The 21129-nt window shown below is 41.4% G+C and overlaps 1 protein-coding gene across 2 annotated transcripts; it reads right to left on the bottom strand.

Annotated features, from left to right (window-relative positions):
- Positions 1-3972: 3972 nt before the first annotated feature.
- On the bottom strand, positions 3973-20442 carry mpzl2b (myelin protein zero-like 2b). 2 transcript variants are annotated; one of them, XM_031826544.1, is made up of 4 exons: positions 20318-20442; positions 5726-5895; positions 5321-5531; positions 3973-5207 (listed from the first exon to the last, which is right to left on the bottom strand). In XM_031826544.1, the coding sequence occupies exons 2-4, from the start codon at positions 5873-5875 to the stop codon at positions 4915-4917; spliced, it is 654 nt and encodes a 217-aa protein (XP_031682404.1). In that variant the 5' UTR covers positions 5876-5895; positions 20318-20442; the 3' UTR covers positions 3973-4914. The 2 variants fall into 2 exon arrangements, with proteins under 2 accessions (XP_031682404.1, XP_020340907.1); XM_020485318.2 differs by lacking the exon at positions 20318-20442 and adding an exon at positions 19945-20200.
- Positions 20443-21129: the final 687 nt, after the last annotated feature.

Below are 21129 nucleotides of genomic sequence, written 5' to 3'. Positions count from 1 at the left end.
AATCCGTCTCCAAGGTTAACAGTAGTGTAGCGTGTCATTGTTGCCATTCATTCTTGTGTTTTCTGGTTTAGGAAGTTAGATCTGAGTGAATGAGTGACACACAGTCAGGCAGGATTCTGTGGGTGGACGGTGACAAGGTGTGGGGGAATGATAGGCAGCCAATGTTCTGAAGTGATAGGATAAACCATGGCTCATACTCCCTTTGTATCACTGTCATCTCTCCCTTTAATGCCCCAATCTCTATACTGTATCTATCTTGTTAAAACAAATGTAGGTTATGAAAGTTCAATGAAGAAGGCTGGTCTGAATGGCTTGTCACTAGTAAAAATAATAATTCACATTGCTTCCTATCTCATCAGCATAGCCGGTATTTATAGGGTAGTTTTCATAATGTAACCTCATTAGCATAGCAGGTAGTTATTTGGTAGCATTTATAGTATTACCCCTTAAGCATTGAAGGTATCTATCGTAATGTTTATAATGTTACCCTAATCAGCATAGCAGGTATTTATTGATAGTGTCATGTTCTCATTCACATATCATCACACCTTTATTTTTAGCAAATGTGCTGACTGTCACACACCTATTAACTTCAGCCTATAAGCATGGCACGCTAAGGCAACTTCACCACTCTTGCTGATTAACCTATGGGCTCACTCATGCAATAAACACTTTCCTTTCTTTCAACCAATGGGCATAAATCTAGGGGGGTATATGTCAACTCAAACCTTGAGTCTCCCACTTGTTTTGTAGCAACAATCTTCCAACGACCTTCCACCTCCACCAACTGAAGGCCCGTAAACAGATTCCCGTTCTCCCAGTGGGGGAGGCAACCAGTCATCAGCATCTGGCTCTGAGGTGCACTTCTCAGAGACGAGGCCTACCCCAAACTATTTCATAAAATTCCATATGGTATTCTGTCTCTGTTGTCATTCAGTTAAGCCTGTGCTTAATTGTACTTCATAGTCTTACAGGCAAGTCTGATTTACAATGTATATATACACTGAACAAAAATATAAAGCACATGTGAAGTGTTGGTTCTATTTTTCATGAGCTGAAATAAAATACCAAACTTTTCCATACACACAAAAGGCTTATTTCTCCCAAATTGTGTGCGCAAATTTGTTCACATTCCTGTTTGTGAGCATTTCTCCATTGCCAAGATAATCTATCCACCTGACAGGTGTTGCATATCAAGAAGCTGATTAAACAGCATGATTGTTACACAGGTGCACCTTGTGCTGGGGACAATAAAGGGCCACTCTAAAATTGTGAAGTTTTGTCACACAACACAATGCTACAGATATCTCATGTTTTGAGGGAGTGTGCAATTGGCATGCTGACTGCAGGAATGTCCACCAGAGCTGTTGCCAGAGAATTTAATGTTAATTTCCTTACTATAAGCCGCCGCCAACGTCATTTTAGAGAATTTGGCAGTATGTCCAACTGGCCTCACAAACGGGGATGGCGTGTATGGAGGAGTCGTGTGGGCGAGCGGTTTTCTGAACAGAGTGCTCCATGATGGCGGTGGGGTTGTGGTATGGGCAGGCATAAGCTACGGACAACGAACCAATTGCACGGACAACGAACAATTAGAATTCACAAAAATACCGTGATGAGATCCTGAGGCCCAATGTGAGGCCCATTTTTTGTGACCACCAATGCATATCTGTATTCCCAATCATGTGAAATCCATAGATTACGGCCAAATTAATTGATTTCAATTGACCAATTTCCTCCGTAAAATCTATGAAATTGTTGCATGTTGCGTTTATATTTGGTGCAAATAATCAAATTAAAAACATCCATTATTGAAAATGAGTAAATAAAATAAATCTCTACCTTATAAGACATGCGATAAAATGTGTTTACAAGTACATGTATGATATACGTCTATAGGCCTGATCACCAATGATGATTAGACAGCCTATAAGGAGGAATGTCAGTGACCTAGCAGTGTGGTGCCAGGACAACAACCTTTCCCTCAACATCAGCAAGACAAAGGAGCTGATCGTGGACTAGAGGAAAAGAAGCACGAGCACGCCCCTATCCACATCGATGGGGCTATAGTGGAGCGGGTCAAGAGCATCAAGTTTCTCGATGTCCACATCACTAAGAATTAACAGGGTCCACACACACCAACGCAGTCGTTACTTTACCTCTATCCATATGTACATACAGCATCTACCTCGAACATCGACTCTGTACTAGTACCCCGTCTATATAGCCAAGTTATCATCACTAATTGTGAATTTATCCTTTGTGTTATCTTTCTATTATTTTTCTCTATGCATTGTTGGGAAGGACCTATAAGTAAGCATTTCACTGTTAGTCTACACCTGTTGTTTACTAAACATGTGAAAAATAACATTTGATTTGATCAGGAGAACGCAGTTTCCAGTCAACACAATAGGGTGTTATGGGGCTGGCTGGAGGCAGGATTTGATCAGATAGGACAGACATCAGATAACTGTAGAGCCAAAAGGCAGGAGACCTGAACCGGCACCTCGTCTCCGGCTAGAATGGACTGATGATGTCTTCATGTTTGGGCCAGTGACATCTTCATGTTTCTCCTAAACTGAAAGCCATACTTGTGTACTGTAGGAATGAGCGGCAGGATCCACCGGGTAGGACCATATGACCATCTCTCAAACACTGTTAGGAGTGTTTGTTCTCTCTCTCTCAGCACAGTGGGATACAACATGGCCATCACAGTCCCAATCCATGTCTATGTGCATCAGATGAGGAAGATTCAAACAGATTACAGCCTTGACCTCCAGTGTCATTCAGAATCACATAGCTCTTCCAGTCTCATCAGTAGGTGAAGACGCATAATCAATTTAACCACCAAAATCAATAGCTAGGTCATTATGATGAAAATAAAAGGATGGAGTACTATACACTCATTGATCCTGCCAATATTGATATTTGGTCTAATTGTGGCCAATAAAAGCTTTACTGCTAACATTCCACCCTCTTTGCTCAAGGCTTTTCCAGCCCTATCTGTACCTGGCTTAGTCATCCTCCACACACACACACACACACACACACACACACACACACACACACACACACACACACACACACACACACACACACACACACACACACACACACACGATAGTGTATGGATTTGGACAGCAGCGAGGGCCCTGCATTGATGTACCAGATTTCCATAGGCACAGTAAGAAAGAGGGGGAAACCTTTGAGACCACAACACCCATGATCCTCAGCATGGACCCAGAAAGAGACAGATGGAACGGCTTCCTTCAATGGACACGTTGGGCACATCAGATCACAAAAACTACATAACACATGGAAAACAGGCTTCTTGGAATTGTGGGGTTCTTCTTCTGCATTCAAAGGTGATTGACAGTTACGTTTTATGTCCAGCAGTAATAGGCAGTCATTTATGCTGTCATTGTTGCAGGAAGCAGGAGTGTGTTAGTCACAGCTCCTGGCCCAGGAAAGCTTCCATCAGCCCTATTTACCTTGAGCTTAGCCTTTAGCCATCCCTAGATACAGGGCTTCCACCAGCACTAGCCCTTACTGTAGCCTACCCCAGATAGAACAGCTTTTCAAAAATTAAAATGGGATTCACTGACTAAATTCACAACGGGACCTTAATCATAACCATAGAACACACTCACAAATCTGCTGCCAAATACATTTACATTATTCCCAAATGAATGTATGGGCCATTAGCTCAGTTATAATGTTGATTATTCAAGTGTTAAAATAATTCTGTAAATGAATTTAGAATAAATGGCTACCAAACCAAATGTAATGAAACAGATGCCACCACACCAAGAGACTGCTGCTGGTGTCATTTCAGCCATATCTAATAAGAGTAGTCATCATACTACATAGTTAAAATACAATCACATAGTAGGATTTGGCGGTACGCCGTATATACCGTATCCCGGGGTATTTCAAAACAACATCAGTATGATTTTACAATACTGTCAATAATGTTTTTTGTTTTTATAAATTTTAATATTAGTACTTTTTAAATAAATACCTGCATTCAACTTGTGCACTAGGTAATAGATAAAGCAGAACGTGTTAACCATTATGAAGCTTACCAGTACTAGTTCCCAAAACAGCTGTTTGAGCAAGTCAAGTGTATTTGTTTACAAAGATAGACGATGAGCAAAATGGGAGCTTCATGAGGTGAGTTTCACCTACAGCACAACTTAAGTGAAGTGATCGAGTTACAGCTGTTTGCCAGCTATGCATCTTATAACTACTAAGTTAACTATCTAAGATGTACCAAATAAATGATTTCCAGCTGGGTCCTGCTACTTTACTAATGCCAGCTAAGTGGCTACCCTTAGCTTGCAAGATCAAGCTTCTTAGTAACAGCAGCAGACACGATCCCATCCTGAAATAAGATCCCTGCTGTCTAATATATATTTTGTGCATGCTGCATTTCGAGATACTTGCATAACTTTAGGAGCTGGGTTGTTAATAGTCAAATGTTTGCAAGCGTTCGTTAGCATTTACCTAGCATCCGCTATGGGGATTCCTTAGTACTTTTTGCATTTTGTTAGCATTCTGATAAGTGATGGTTTTTTGGGGGGGGGGTTTACATTTGAAAAAAAATAATACTGTATATCCTGGGATGGCACAGTCAACCCAATCACATAATTGTCTGTAAAAAAACATTAAGTTCATAAAACAGTACCTGACATTAAAACGAGTGGAATGTACAGAGATCCCTAATACTCATATTGAGGGAGGGATGAGTGGAGGGTAGAAGAAAGAAGGACACCGACCAAAAAAATGCATCAGTCCCTCCACAATAGTGGTCCTGGACTGGCCTGCCCCTCCAGTCAGAGACCAGTCCGTCCTGACAGAACGCCTCCCCACACCAGTCAGCAAAGGTAGAGAGGGAGACACGCCCCTGACCCATCACCACACTGTAGGGTCTTTACGCTCCTTCTGACTGGCCTTCAGCTTTTTCTCCTGTAGGATGTTGGCCTGCAACTCTCTCTCCTGTAGGATGTTGGCCTCCAACTCTCTCTCCTGTAGGACCCTGGCCTGTAGCTCTCTGGTTTCCTGCAGTTTCCTCCCCTGCAGCTCCATGTCTGTGTTGGCATGGCGGTTGCGGTACTTGAACACCATGAAGAGACCGAGCAGCACCAGGACTATGGCGATGGTTCCCCCGATGGCTGCAGCCAGGATGCTTATATCAGAGATGGAGACTGGAAGGAGCAGCACAGCCAGCACACACACACACACACACACACACACACAACAATACATTAGTCCATGCTAAGGTTTCTATGCAACACACCAGTGTGAGTGAGTGACTGACCTTTGTGGACAACCCTGAGGGTGACCTCTCCATTGATGCCGTGGACGTCGGGCAGGTTGCGGACATGGCAGGTGTAGGTGCCGTTGAAGGTGAAGGGGACTTCATGCAGACTGATGGAGGCGTCCTGTCTCAGGATGTCCCCTGACCACACTGCATGGCCCTTAAACCGCCCCTCTGTAGGGGGGTATGCCGTCTCCTGGTAGTAAAACACCTGACACACACACACACAATTATGCACTGCTCTAAAATGTTGATGTTTTAGGTAATACTCTGCTAAAAAAAAGCCTCCATGTCTATCCAGTAGTCAAGCTGGTTTACGAGGCTAATCCAGTCTCCCTCCTAATTCAGACACCTTCCTTGTTTGACAACTGTTAGTTGTGCTTCCAGTGTGGAAAGGACACCTACCGACTCCTCAGCACCCTGGTTCAGGGGACGGAAGTTCCAGGAGACAGCCACAGAGTAGTGGGACACTGGGTGTTTGGACTTAAAGGTGCACTTCAATCTCACTTCTGTCCCGTTCAATGCCTCCACCTCCTTGGATGTGAAAATCTCCATCCCAACGACTCGCAGCACACCTGACACACAGAGTGGACCCAATGAGACACGTAAGCACAGCTTACTGTGTTAACACTACATTATATACACAATAACCCTGAGAGTAGCATGAGCAAGCACCTTTTCAAAGTCCTCACAGAACTTTTAGAGCACACTATTAAAAACACAGAAAAATTGATTTCGCAGACTCATGTGTACACATGATGACCATGAGAAGGTTGATAGTGGTTTCCGCAACAACCATGTCTGTTTACACATCTTCATTCTAAACTTGGTCCGCTCTCTTCAGTAAACACAGCCTCGACTTCCAAAAAGTGAAGTTGTTCATTGACTACACTTTTCAAATCCCTGGAGCTGTAGCGTAGCTCAGTAATATGTGTACCCTCCCTCAAACGCTTCAACCTGTACTCAGTCAAACCCTTCAAGCGTGTTATCTCGCCTACAGTACTTTGGTTCACACTGGACCGCACAATCACCATAATGAGCTGAGCTAGAGTTATAAATCACACCCGAGTCAAACACAAACTGAATGAACATATAAACTATAAAAAAAAATATCAAATTAGAAAGCAGGTGGTTTGGCCCTCCATTGATTCACTCAGCATGAGGTCTTCACAGACCCGAAATTCAGAGATTCGGCCCGGGTTGGGTCCGGGTCCTAAATTCAGACTTCGGTCTCTGATCTGGGTCGGGTCAAATATAATTTCCATGGGTCTTAATTTGCAATTAAAATTGCCAACTGGACCCGATTGGACTCATCCTCAGTTAATGGAATGTGTGTGAGGTGATGAGAACTGCGCAAGCTTGTTATCCGTGTCATTTGCAACTCAATAAAAAATATAGCTTATGTCCAGCTGAAACTGGTTCCCGGCTGCTCACCTCACATGTGCCTGCTGCCGATGAGGGAGAGAGAGCGAGTGAAAGGAGCCTTGGCTACTGTTGATTGAGAATATGGCAGCATTTTTCATTGAATTAAAACAAAAGTAAGAGGAGAAAGTATAGTGAAAAGAAAAGACATGTTTTATTTGTATTGGTTTTTAAAAAATGTTATACTTAATTTGATATTTTATAAACAATACAAAACATACAGTCGTGGCGAAAAGTTTTGAGAATGACACAAATATTAATTTTCACAAGGCTTGCTGCTTCAGTGTCTTTAGATATTTTTGTCACATGTTACTATGGAATACTGAAGTATATTTACAAGCATTTCATAAGAGTCAAAGGTTTTACTGACAATTACATGAAGTTGATGCAAAGAGTCAATATTTGCAGTGTTGACCCTTCTTTTTCAAGACCTCTGCAATACGCGCTGGCATGCTGTCAACTAACTTCTGGGCCACATCCTGACTGATGGCAGCCCATTCTTGCATAATCAATGCTTGGAGTTCGTCCGAATTTGTGGGGTTTTGTTTGTCCACCCGCCTCTTGAGGATTGACTACAAGTTCTCAATGGGATTAAGGTCTGGGGAGTTTCCTGGCCATGGACCCAAAATATTGATGTTTTGTTCCCAGAGCCACTTAGTTATCACTTTTGCCTTATGGCAAGGTGCTCCATCATGCTGGAAAAGGCATTGTTCGTCACCAAACTGTTCCTGGATGGTTGAGAGAAGTGACTCTCGGAGGACGTGTTGGTACCATTCTTTATTCATGGCTGTGTTCTTAGGCAAAATTGTGAGTGAGCCCACTCCCTTGGCTGAGAAGCAACCCCACACATGAATGGTCTCAGGATGCTTTACTGTTGGCATGACACAGGACTGATGGTAGCGCTCACCTTGTCTTCTCCGGACAAGCTTTTTTCCGGATGCCCCAAACAATTAGAAAGGGGAGTTATCAGAGAAAATGACTTTACCCCAGTCCTCAGCAGTCCAATCCCTGTACCTTTTGCAGAATATCAGTCTGTCCCTGATGTTTTTTCTGGAGAGAAGTGGCTTCTTTGCTGCCCTTCTTGACACCAGGCCATCTTCCAAAAGTCTTCGCCTCACTGTGCGTGCAGATGCACTCACACCTGCCTGCTGCCATTCCTGAGCAATCTCTCTACTGGTGGTGCGCCGATCCTGCAGCTGAATCAACTTTAGGAGACGGTCCTGGCGCTTGCTGGACTTTCTTGGGCGCCCTGAAGCCTTCTTCACAACAATTGCACCACTCTCCATGAAGTTCTTAATGATCCGATAAATGGTTGATTTAGGTGCAATCTTACTGGCAGCAATATCCTTGCCTGTGAAGCCCTTTTTGTGCAAAGCAATGATGACGGCACCTGTTTCCTTCCAGGTAACCATGGATGACAGAGGAAGAACAATGATTCCAAGCACCACCCTCCTTTTGAAGCTTCCAGTCTGTTATTCAAACTCAATCACCATGACAGAGTGATCTCCAGCCTTGTCCTCGTCAACACTCAGTGTTAACGAGAGAATCACTGACATGATTGAATCACTGACAGCTGGTCCTTTTGCGGCAGGGCTGAAATGCAGTGGAAATGTTTTTTGGGGGATTCAGTTCATTTGCATGGCAAAGAGGGACTTTGCAATTAATTGCAATTCATCTGATCACTCTTCATAACATGCTGGAGTATATGCAAATTGCCATCATACATACTGAGGCAGCAGACTTTGTGAAAATTAATATTTGTGTCATTCTCAAAACTTTTGGCCACGACTGTACACATGACATCATACAAATATCAACTACATCACACCTGCCCAGACCCACTAGCACCCCCCATCTCCAGCTTCCGCATCGCTGTACGCCACAAGGCCTCAAACTGTACCATTTTGTTGTTTCTCTCCGTAGCCCACACACTTTCAATTTTTAGATAAAGCATTTGACTTTTCCATTGTGTGAATGATGGAGTATTGGTTGATTTCCAGTTAAGTATATATGTTGTTTTTAATATGATTGACGAGATAAGTATTGTCCAACCCATCGGGTATCTCACTTCACCCTCATATGCCAGGTCTTGAAATGCATACAGGCGGATTAAAAGGCAATTGACATTGTAAAAATGTAATAAAAACATTTCCTTCCGACAGCCAACTTTATAACTCCAATCATAACTTTTGGACTTTATAACACTCCCTGAAGTCATGGATTATTGAGTCCTTATTAGTTTTACAGTTTTAATATTGTAGTGGATTAAGATGAGAAGACCGTTGGCATGGCCAAATGGACTGCGAGCACTATTAAGGTTAGTTTCACTTACTTTCGTATTCATTATAATGATTATTATTAGAGGTCGGCATGGCCGATTAATTAGGCCCATTTCAAGTTTTCATAACAAATCGGTAATCTGCATTTTTAGACGCTGATTAAGGCCGATTACATTGCACTCTACAAGGAGACTGCATGGCAGGCTGACCACCTGTTACGTGAGTGCAGCAAGTAGCCAAGGTATGTTGCTAGCTAGCATTAAACTTGTCTTATAAAAAAACAATCTTAACATAATCACTAGTTAACTACCCATGGTTGATGATATTACTAGTTTAACTAGCTTGTCCTGCGTTGCAAATAATCAATGTGGTGCCTGTTAATTTATCATTGAATCACAGCCTACTTCGCCAAACGGGTGATGGTGTACCTAACCATGAACATCAATGCCTTTCTTAAAATCAATACACAAGTATATATTTTTAAACCTGCATATTTAGTTAAAATAAATTCATGTTAGCAGGCAATATTAACTAGAGAAATTGTGTCACTTCTCTTGCGTTCTGTGAAGCAGAGTCAGGGTATATGCAGCAGTTTGGGCAGCCTGGCTCATTGCGAACTGTGTGAAAACCATTTCTTCCAAAACCGTAATTCATTTGCCAAAATTTTACAGAATTATGACATAACATTGAAGGTTGTGCAATGTAACACCAATATTTAGAGACTTGTGGATGCCACCCGTTCGATAAAATATGGAATGGTTCCGTATTTCACTGAAAGGATAAACGTTTTGTTTTCAAAATGATAGTTTCCGGATTTGACCATATTAATAACACAAGGCTAGTAGTTCTGTGTGTTTATTAGATTATAATTAAGTCTATGATTTGATATTTGATAGAGCAGTCTGACTGAGCGGTGGTAGGCAGCAGCAGGCTCATAATCATTCATTCAAACAGCACTTTCCTGCATTTGCCAGCAGCTCTTCACAATGCTTGAAGCACAGTGCTATTTATGACTTCAAGCCTATCAACTCCCGAGATTAGGCTGGCAATACTATAGTGCCTATAAGAACATCCAATAGTCAAAGGTATATGAAATACAAATGGTATAGAGAGAAATAGTCCTATACATTTCTATAATAACTACAACCTAAAACTTCTAAACTGGGAATATTGAAGACTCGTGTTAAAAGGAATCACCAGCTTTCATATGTTCCCATGTTCTGAGCAAGGAACTTAAAGGTTAGCTTTTTTTACATGGCACATATTGCACTTTTACTTTGTTTTGAGCCATTTTCTTTGGCCAAATTAGGTTCCAACTGTAATGTTGTGTTTGGCGCAATATAGGGCTACTAGCACTCAAACCATAAAAATGTAAAACCAAAGAGGGAGTGAGATGCAAAAAACTTACATGCCCACATCATAGCTAAGAGTGGGCGACAGCTCATTGCTCACTCTGACACACTGAGTTCTGCCTTTAAGGTATGATTTCATCCATCTCAAGGCATCAGGGGAAAAGTTGAACTTGGACAATTTTGTGATGAGAATCTAATGGTTAACAGTATCAAAAGCCTTCCTTAGGTCCAGAAACACAGCCCCAACAACGCCCCCTTTGTCCATCTTGGACGTCACATTTTCCAGAAGAAAGCAGTTGGCCGTTTCTGTGGAGTGTTTCACTCTGAAGCCAAACTGCATGGAGTGTAATGTGAAGGGGCTGTTGTTGAGGTGGGCAATCAGTTGTCCTGCTACACACTTTTCAACAACCTTTGACACCACAGGTAGTATACTAATGGGCCTGTAGTTACTCACGTTAGCAGGGTCGCCTGATTTAAAGACGACCATTATTATGGCCGACTTCCATACCCTTGGAAACACCCCGAGACCAACAGATGTGTTGGTGACCTTAGTAATGGGGCCAATGAGTGACTCTTCGTAGTTTAAGAAAAGGTAGAGTCCAGCCCAAACACATCTTTGGCTTTAGAGTTCTTTAGTGAGCTAATTACCTTGTTCACCTTTGATGAAGACAGGTTGAGCAGGTTGAGCATCATTTACGAGCACTGAGCCCAAGAAACCAGTGGAGGGGTTCTGTGTCAGTACCCTGACAGAGTCGATTAAGTAGGAATTGAAGGCTATTGATATTTCGACTGCATCCTGTGTTAGATTGTTATTCACCATGATTGCTAGTCTTTTTGCAGTGTTACTGTCACACCCTGACCATAGTTTGCTTTGTATGTTTCTATGTTTTGGTTGGTCAGGGTGTGATCTGAGTGGGCATTCTATGTTGGATGTCTTGTTTGTCTATTTCTATGTCTGGCCTGTTATGGTTCTCAATCAGAGGCAGGTGTTAGTCATTGTCTCTGATTGGGAACCATATTTAGGTAGCCTGGGTTTCACTGTGTGTTTGTGGGTGATTGTTCCTGTCTCTGTGTTTTACACCAGATAGGGCTGTTTTTGGTTTTCCACGTTTATTGTTTTTGTTAGTTTATTCATGTCTAGTGTCTTTATTAAAAAACATGAATAACCACCACGCTGCGTTTTGGTCCGCCTCTACTTTACCTAAAGAAAACCGTTAGTATTACTATGGTCTTTCCCTGTTAACATTTTTAGATTCTCCCAGATCAGTTTAGAATTTCCCTTTGCTTCACCAATTATGTTAATAAAAAGGTTTGCCTTGGCCTGTCTGATTTCTTTCATCACCTTATTTCTAAACATGGTAAACCTACGTCTGTCATGATCTAATTAGGATCTCAGGGCTATTTTTAGAGCATAATCTCGTTCTTTCATCAGTTTCCAGATTTCTCCATTTAGCCAAGGAAGAGTGCTCTTTTGGCCAGGGTTGGATTTGATTTTCTTTAGGAAACCATTTATTGTAGTCTGGATTGTGGATAGAAAAACCTGACTATCAGCTTCCATGTCTGTATAGGACAAGAGATCATTCCAGTTAATTCCCTTAATTGCGTTTTCAAAATAGCTTAATTCACTCTTAGGTATTCTTAGTTGATCCGGCTTTCTAACAGTAGAGAGGTTAAACCTGCTCTTAGACAGCTTTCTGGCTATAAGTGTCAGATTATGATCTGATAGCCCAGTAACCATATTGAATGATTTAGTCACTCTCTGGTTTATTACTGAACGCCAAATCAATCTGTGTTTTAGAGCAACAAGTCACCCTGGTTGGTCCTTTAACCAGCTGTGTAAGGCCAAAGGTATTAGTGATCCGTTTGAGGGTTTTCCTACAAAACTTGTCTTCATAATTAATGTTAAAATCTCCCATTAAGATTACCTCTTTCAAAGTCATTCCCTAAGCATGTTATTAAACTGATCAAAAAACACACTTTTGGTGGAAGGCATATACATTTCAATAAGGGTAAAATACATTTGGGGAGACAGTGTAACGTTCAGGCCAATACATTCTTGTTCATTATCACATGACCACTCAATTTGTTTACATCGGATATGTTCTTTAATGTAAATCATCACACCCCCTCCTCTTCCTTCAATCCTGTCTCTCCTGAAAACATTGTAGCCAGGCACAATCACAGCAGCATATGGAGAGTTTTTATGGAGCCATGTCTCTGAGTGGCAGAGGAAGTCAAGGTTGGAGTCTGTGAGTAGATGTTGAATTTGATCACTTTTGGAATGACACTACGAATGTACAAGTGCCCCCCTAGTAGTCCCTTGGGCTTAGCTCGTGGGTCCCAGATGACTAGAGAGTGATTGACACATTGAAAAAAGTTACATTTTCTGTGTTTTCTGACGGCTGGGTTTAGGCCGTTTTGATTAGGGGCAGTTCGGTAGCGCAACTAACAATCTCTCCCGCATGCACTGGATGCCGAGAACTAATTAAAACAGTCTTCTTGGGTATGACACTACAAGCTTGGCACACCTGTATTTGGGGAGTTTCTCCCATTCTTCTCTCAAGCTCTGTCAGGTTGGATGGAGAGCGTCGATGCACAACTATTCTCAGGTCTCTCAAGGACATTCAGAGACTTGTCCCGAAGCCACTCCTGCGTTGTCTTGGCTGTGTGCTTTGGGTCATTATTGAAAGGTGAACCTTCACCCCAGTCTAAGGTCCTAAGCGCTCTGGAGCAGGTTTTCATCAAGGATCTCACTGTACTTTGCTAGATTCTCCCAGTTCCTGCCACTTAAAAACATCCCGACAGCACGATGCTGCCACCCCATGCTTCACCGTAGGGATGGTGCCAGGTTTCCTCCAGATGTGACGCTTGGCATTCAGGTCAAATAGTTCAATCTTGGTTTCATCAGACCAGAGAATCTTGTTTCTCATAGGCCGAGAGTCTTAAGGTACCTTTTTTGAAAACTCCAAAACGGGCTGTCATGTGGCTTTTACTGAGGAGTGGATTCCATCTGGCCACTCTACCATAAAGGCCTGATCGCCGACAGCTGAACGGTGACGTTTTTAACATGCTACACATCAAAACACAACCAATATTATTTTTGTAATTGGTTTCAGGCAGATTTTAAGGGCACGTAACTGTGGATCATTTGGCCAATAGGCCTATCGCTCGTTTATTTATGGCACTGACAGCGCCCAGTCTGAGGTGTCTTTCTCTCTCTCTACTCACTCAGTCCCAAACCAGCACTGGTCTGTTTGGGTCTTTTTTTCCCCACATGCCTTTTCGGAACGGGTCTGACTATCCTCGGGTCCACTCGCAACAGACCTCCGTTTAATGTTTTTAAATAGAAATAGGGTCAGGTGGGAAACCCACGGACAGGTCCAACTTTTGGACCCGTGAAGACCTCTACTCAGCATTCCATTGTGTTTATATTTGGCAGTCTGTGTATGTGTGTGTCACTGTCTGGTTAATGATACCGGCAGGTGGCTGGTTAATGATTGTAGGTCTTCAGTCCAGAGGTCCATGTATGAGAGCCTGAACCAGCCAGGAAGTATAAAAGGATTCTGATAAAGGTAAAAAAAATAAAAAATTAGACATCAAGTGTTCAAACATGAAATCTTCCATCTGTACCCATTGGCACCACTCTGAAGTGTCGATTAGATTTATCTCCTTCAGGAGTTCGGCAGGGTAGGGGCTCGAGACAAACAGGGATTAATACCAGCCATGTGCATTCCTTTTTCCTTCATGCTCTGCCTCATTGCCCTGGTAGCCCTGTGTTATGGATTAAAACAGTCAGTCACTCTAAATCCTATCCACCCTGTCATGTCCATGGGCAGACAAGCAAAAGATCAGTAAAAAACACTGTAGAAAGTATCTGAGCTGAGGGAACCATCCTGGCAAATCGCTGTATTGTAACAAACTACATTCACTACCCTAGAGTAGACATGACAGCACTAAAATCAATCAACCCGATGGTTGAGCTTTACTTCCCAGACAGACTTCAGAAAGGCCCCTCTCTGCGCTCCCTGATTGGATGGAATTCATGTGATGACAGATGTGTTGTATTATTCAAACTAGAGCAGCAACACATTAGTACTTTGAGTACAGGGAGGAGAGATAGTCCTCCCATGTCCTTGAAAGTATAACCCACACAAACAAAACAGAGACATTTACAGACCGGATGCTTTCATATAAAACACTGGGTGTGATCCACTAACTCTTGGCTGAGTTGCCTCAAGGCAGAGCTAGTCAGAGTCAGATCCAAAGAATAAATACAATCTGCAGCACTAAAGACACTCCCCTGCTTCCTGATATCGGACAGAGCTATAGGGCGTATTATACACATCGGATAGGTACACAGTATAGACTTTCATATTCATACATCAATACCTGGCCTTCCATATCCATCTAACAATTATCCAGGAGGACAATAACTTATGATCACTATGAGCTTTGGCCTGATCAATCTGAGAAACATGTCAGAAATGTCAACATATACTGCATGTCCAAGCTATTCTATAATGGTAAAGTATAAATCAAGAGTAGACTACTTATTATCAAGATTGTGGAAATTAGATTGGGGTTCTGGTCACCTGACCGGTAGCCATCTGAGCCTGACAGTGGCAGAGGCGGGACCAAGTCACTATTATTCGAGTCACAAGCAAGTCTCAAGTCACAAGGTCGGAGTTCTCAAGTTGAGTCCCAAGTAGAACGGGTCAAGACTCGAGTCAAGTCCAAGTCGTGCATTCTATGAGCAAGTCAAATCGAGACTCAAGTCAAGTAAAAATTAAATCGATACATGCAACGACTTGTTCAACTACAAATCTTTGTCTATGTATTAAGACAGCACTTCTCGTCATTTTGTCTACAACACATTTTGATTAGCATTTATAATTGTAAAACTTGTAGCAGTCGTAGGGGCATAAAATCAGCAGAAGGCAAGGCAGGTTGACGTGCTCAGGGAGTAGATTTATGGTGAAAGCGCCATTTCATACAAAAAGGCCATTTCCACATCCATTGTTACATTGGTACATTAATCTTAATCAAACTTAATGATTATTAATGATGTTTCAACACAATGCATACATGGAACAATACATTCTCCTATTCCATGTTCTGACTCCAAAGCGAAGGGTGCAGGCCATGTAGCCTATTTCTATGCGCACATAGGCGCGCGTGCTCCTATTACGCACAACGAGGATAACAGAGGCACGGAACTCCGACATAACCCAGGGAATATGAACAAAAGGAAACCATATATTGAATTAAATAAACTGAACTTCTACCCCATGAATCTTGTGAACGGTCATGTGCACAATAAACATTGCGTCCACTCAGAGGGAACGAAATGGTTGGCTAAATGAAAATGTATTGTAGGCCTATCAAACATGAAATGTCTACATGTTGTAATAAACGGTACCAGGATGGAATGAAACGCTAGCAATTATTTTAGTATTAGATATAGATTTACCACACAGGGCCAATTAATTTAAACATGTGAAAGCAAGAGCAAACATTTCAACAAGAGAAAAAAAACCTCCATTGGCTGGTGTTTGGAAGGCGGCGCCTATGCTGAGTCTTTTCCACAGTAATAACTCATTTTAAACAAATTCCAAATGAAAGCTTCATAAGTAAATCATCAATTTCAAGCAATTGTTACATACCAAAATACCAGTAGGCCTATGCTAGTATTTGTTGCCCCACTGCTGATGAACTTGCAAAGTAAACAGTTCATATTTTTGATCACCAACATTGTTTTGAGCTGCATATTTATTTATTATGGCAATACTCTCTACCTATAATTTGACATTCTTCCTCTATGGATTATTGGCAATCACACAGGTATTTGCTCTTTATTAAAAAACAACAGGACCGAATTACTTTCTTATTTTTCTCCATTCACCCAGTGGGTCAGACGATGGGCACCAATCACACCACGAATTCTCTTCAGGTATTCAACCTGAATATCCGTCGTTACCCCTGTGAAGACTCCTTTAAACAGGTGCTCTCCTCCGAAGTTCAAAACACAAAACTTTTGTTTGGATTCTTTTGAGGCCCACTGCAATCTTCCTCTGTTCTTCAGAAATACAATTAATCAAAATAAGCCCACTCCTGGCCACTGACAGACTCCACTTTTTCCAGCGCATACGTCACCATTTGATACCCCAAACGGGTTTCACATGCATCCTTACTAGAGGTCGACCGACTAGGATTTTTCAGTGCCGATACCGATTATTGGAGGACCAAAAAAGCCGATACCGATTAATCGGCCGATTGTTTTATTTGTAATAGTGACAATTACAACAATACTGAATTAACACTTATTTTAACTTAATATAAAACATCAATAAAATCAATTTAGCCTCAAATAAATAATGAAACATGTTCAATTTGGTTTAAATAATGCAAAAACAAAGTGTTGGAGAAGAAAGTAATATGTGCCATGTAAAAATATGTGCCATGTAAAATATGTGCCATGTACAAAAGCTAACGTTTAAGTTCCTTGCTCAGAACATGAGAACATATGAAAGTCGGTGGTTCCTTTTATCATGAGACTTCAATATTCCAAGGTAAGAGGTTTTAGGTTGTAGTTAATATAGTATTTATAGGACTATTTCGCTCTATACCATTTGTATTTCATATACCTTTGACTATTGGATGTTCTTATAGGCACTATAGTATTGCCAGTGTAACAGTATAGCTTCCGTCCCCCTCCTCGCCCCTACCTGGGCTCGAACCAGGAACACTTCGACAACAGCCACACTCGAAGCATCGTTACCCATCGCTCCACAAAAGCCGCGGCCCTTGCAGCGCAAGGGGAATAACTACTCCAAATCTAAAAGCGAGTGACGTTTGAAACAGTATTAGCGCACACCCAGCTAACTAGCTAGCCATTTCACATTGGTTACACCAGCCATTAGGCTGATAGGCTTGAAGTCATAAACAGCGCTGTGCTTGCGAAGAACTGCTGGCAAATCGCACGAAAGTGCTGTTTGAATGAATGATTACGGGCCTGCTGTTGCTCAGTCAGACTGCTCTATCAAATCAGACTTAATTATAACATAATAACACACAGAAATACGAGCCTTTAGTCATTAATAGGATCGAATCCGGAAACTATCATTTCGAAAACAAAACGTTTATTATTTCAGTGAAATACGGAACCGTTCGGTATTTTATCTAACGGGTGGCATCCATAAGTCTAAATATTCTTGTTACATTGCACAACCTTCAATGTATGTCATAATTAAGTACAATTCTGGCAAATTAGTTCGCAATGAGCCAGGCAGCCCAAACTGTCGCATATACCCTGACTCTGCATGCAATGAACGCAAGAGAAATTACAATTTCACCTGGTTAATATTGTCTGCTAAACTGGATTAGTAGTTATAACTAGTGATTATGATTGATTGTTTTTTATAAGATAAGTTTAATGCTAGCTAGCAATTTAACTTGGCTTCTACTGCATTCGCGTAACAGGCAGGCTACTCGTGGAGTGCAATGGTTAGAGCGTTGGACTAGTTAACTGTGCGGTTGCAAGATTGGAACCCCTGAGCTGACATGGTGAAAATCTGTCGTTCTGCCCCTGAACAAGGCAGTTAACCCACAGTTCCTAGGCAGTCATTGAAAATAAGAATGTGTTCTTAACTGACTTGCCTAGTTAAATAAAAGGTGTCAAAATAAAAACATTTTTTGTAATTTTTTAAAAATAAATCGGAAATCGGCGCCCAAAAATACCGATTTCCGATTGTTATGAAAACTTGAAATCGTCCGATTAATCAGCCATTCCGATTAATCGGTCGACCTCTAATCCTTACTCAAACGCATCCCGACAAGAAGCAATTTATTATCAATCATACATGTATCCTCCACTCCAATTTTAGACCATTTCCTTTTTGTTCCAGCTTTCGCTACTACTATTGTCCTGTCAGAACACTCGACTTCACCAACTGTGCTCAACACGCTGCTTGATTCAAACTCAGCATCCACTTCCGCCATCTTTTCCAAATTTCAACCGGAATCTCCAACATCCTATAGCTGTTCACTCCGATACCGCTTGCCGTGCGGTAGCAGAGAGAACAGTTAATAACTTCAGTGACTGGAGTCTTTGACAATTTTTTGGGCCTTCCTCCGACACCACCTAGTTAGTACATAGGTCCTGGATTGCAGGAAGCTTGGCCCAGTGATGTACTACACACTACCCTCTGTAGCACCTCACAGTAGGATGCCGAGCAGTTGCCATACCAGGCGGTGATGCAACCGGTCAGGATGATCTCGATGGTGCAGCTGTAGAACTTTTTGAGTATCTGCGGACCCATGCCAAATCTTTTCAAGTCTCCTGAGGTGGAAAAGGCATTGTCGTGCCCTCTTCACGACTTTGTTGGTGTGTTTGGACCATGATAGTTTTTTGGGGATGTGGACACCAAGGAACTTGAAACTCTCGACCCGCTCCACTACAGCCCCGTCGATGTGAATGGGGGCATGTTGGGCACACCCTCAGCAAAGCATTAGACAGTTGCCACATCAATGTTACACTGAATTAATTAGTTAAGTTATTAAAATGTTATATTCCATTCCAATATTATATTCCAATTCATCTTTATAAAAATGAATTATAAACAACTATTGAAAACCTTTTGCTCCTGCATGTCATTTTAAAGACTACTGTGATATAAAATCTTGTATTATTCAAATAATATTTAGTGCAATTATACATAATGGATATTATGGAAAAGGAACAAAGAAAATATCAAAGAAAATGTATGTACAGGTGACTTAAAGAAGGACTTTACATCAAATCTCCTCAGAGTTTGGATATTAATAGCGACATGTGCAACACCATTTCCCCCAATATTTTATTTAAATAATTAAAATAAGACCACTAGACTTAGCTTTTAAGTATTACTTACTAAAGAATTTCTAAATAAAACTGATTAAATGGATTTTAACACATTTGCGTGAAACCCTATGCCATAATCTTCTACCAGGCACCCCATGGGAGGAGGGCCAGTTACCCTGGTACTTAAAAAGAAAAACACCCCTTTTCTAAAAGCAATATTTTATGAAATGGCAAAAAAAGTGTAAACTGTAGCCATTTGTTTCCCTTTATAGTTTATTCGCCTTAACATGACCTTCGTCCTATATATACTTTTTCTAAACGTTGCTTTGTGTCAGAAATTAGACATTGTTCTTAGGGGAGGTAGTTACTTCCTAGTACCCTGAATTGGCTTTAATCCACAAGACTCTGTGCCACAAAATGAGTGACAAAACATTACAAAACCTGGCAAGATCATTTCAAGTCTCAAGTCATTTTATTTTCTATTAAGTGGAGTCTCAAGTCATCAAATGTGTGACTCGAGTCCACAACTGGACAGTGGTGTCAATGTGATTCGTGAGCAAGATGACTGCTGGAGCCTCTGATCAATGTTTAGACTGAATAATATTAGGCCTAAGTGTTTATGTAAAGCTATACATTATCAACAATATTCGTTTGATTTACTTGATCACACAGAATAGCGACTAATTGCCATAGGACTGAACACAGAAATTAATGAAGTAACTTCGAACTCACCTGGCACAGCGAATAAACCCATAAGCGCGAGGAACTGTTGCCATGTCCGATACATTGGATTGTCAGTTTGTCCAGGCCTCAAATACACCGACAAAACTTTCAAAGAGTTACTAGAAACCTCCAAAAGTGAACGTTTTAAGGATAATTCAGGCGAATACCTCGACAGGTTTTTGATAAAGATCCTAGCTCTAGGACTCGGAAGTTTGAAACTCAAAGGCTGTGTGTGCGTGCACTCCGGTTGTAGGCGGAGTCAGCATTACACCTTTTGCCTTTGGCGGACTGGTGGGAGGCGAACGCTGTTGTAAAACATGTTTGAGTAAAACCTGTTTTTATCCCCCCAAAACTGTGCAAAGTATTAATACTGCTGGCCTACCTTTACTTGTATCCTAGACTTGATGCAATTAGGATATGTCCAAACTGTCCACTGCTGCTCAAACGTCTTTTTTTTTCTTAAAAAAATAGGCTACTGAGGCAAAATCATCTTGAACATTTTCCGTTTTCTACCCCCGTCATTTGCGCAGAGGCAACGCATTAAGCATAGCGTACCTATGCTGCCCTTCAAAGTGAAACAGAAAAATAGCTTCAAAGTTGTTTTGCTAGCCAGACAAATATATTGTAGGTAGATCATTGATAATGCACTGATGTATCATCTTATTATGTAGTCATTTGTATTCATATCAATCATAACCACTGATTTCACCTATGACCCATAAAATGCAGATACTGCAATCTGCCTTTGAATGACCTTAAACAACTGCACTGAACAAAAATATAAACTCAACATGTAAAGTGTTGGTTGAAAAAAAGCACAAAATGCTTATTTCTTAACATTTTTGTGAACAAATGTGTTTACCTCCCTGTTAGTAAGTATTTCTCCATTGCCAAGATATTCTATCCACCTGACAAGTGTGGCATATCAAGAAACCGATGACCATTACACAGGTGCACCTTGTTCTGGGGACAATAAAAAGCCACTCTAAAATGTACAGTTTTGTCACACAACACAATGCCACGGATGTCTCAAGTTTTGAGGGAGCATGCAATTGGCATGCTGACTGCAGGAATGTCCACCAGAGCTGTTGCCAGAGATTGAATGTTCATTTCTCTACCATAAGCTGCCTCCAACGTCGTTTTAGATAATATGGCAGTACGTCAAACCAGCCTCACAACCACAGACTACGTGTA

The sequence above is a fragment of the Oncorhynchus kisutch genome, linkage group LG6 (genome assembly GCF_002021735.2).
Source record: "Oncorhynchus kisutch isolate 150728-3 linkage group LG6, Okis_V2, whole genome shotgun sequence".
Taxonomy (NCBI): Eukaryota; Metazoa; Chordata; class Actinopteri; order Salmoniformes; family Salmonidae; genus Oncorhynchus; species Oncorhynchus kisutch.
Note: the sequence above shows the minus strand (reverse complement) of the source record. Positions and strands in the feature narration are given on the sequence as shown.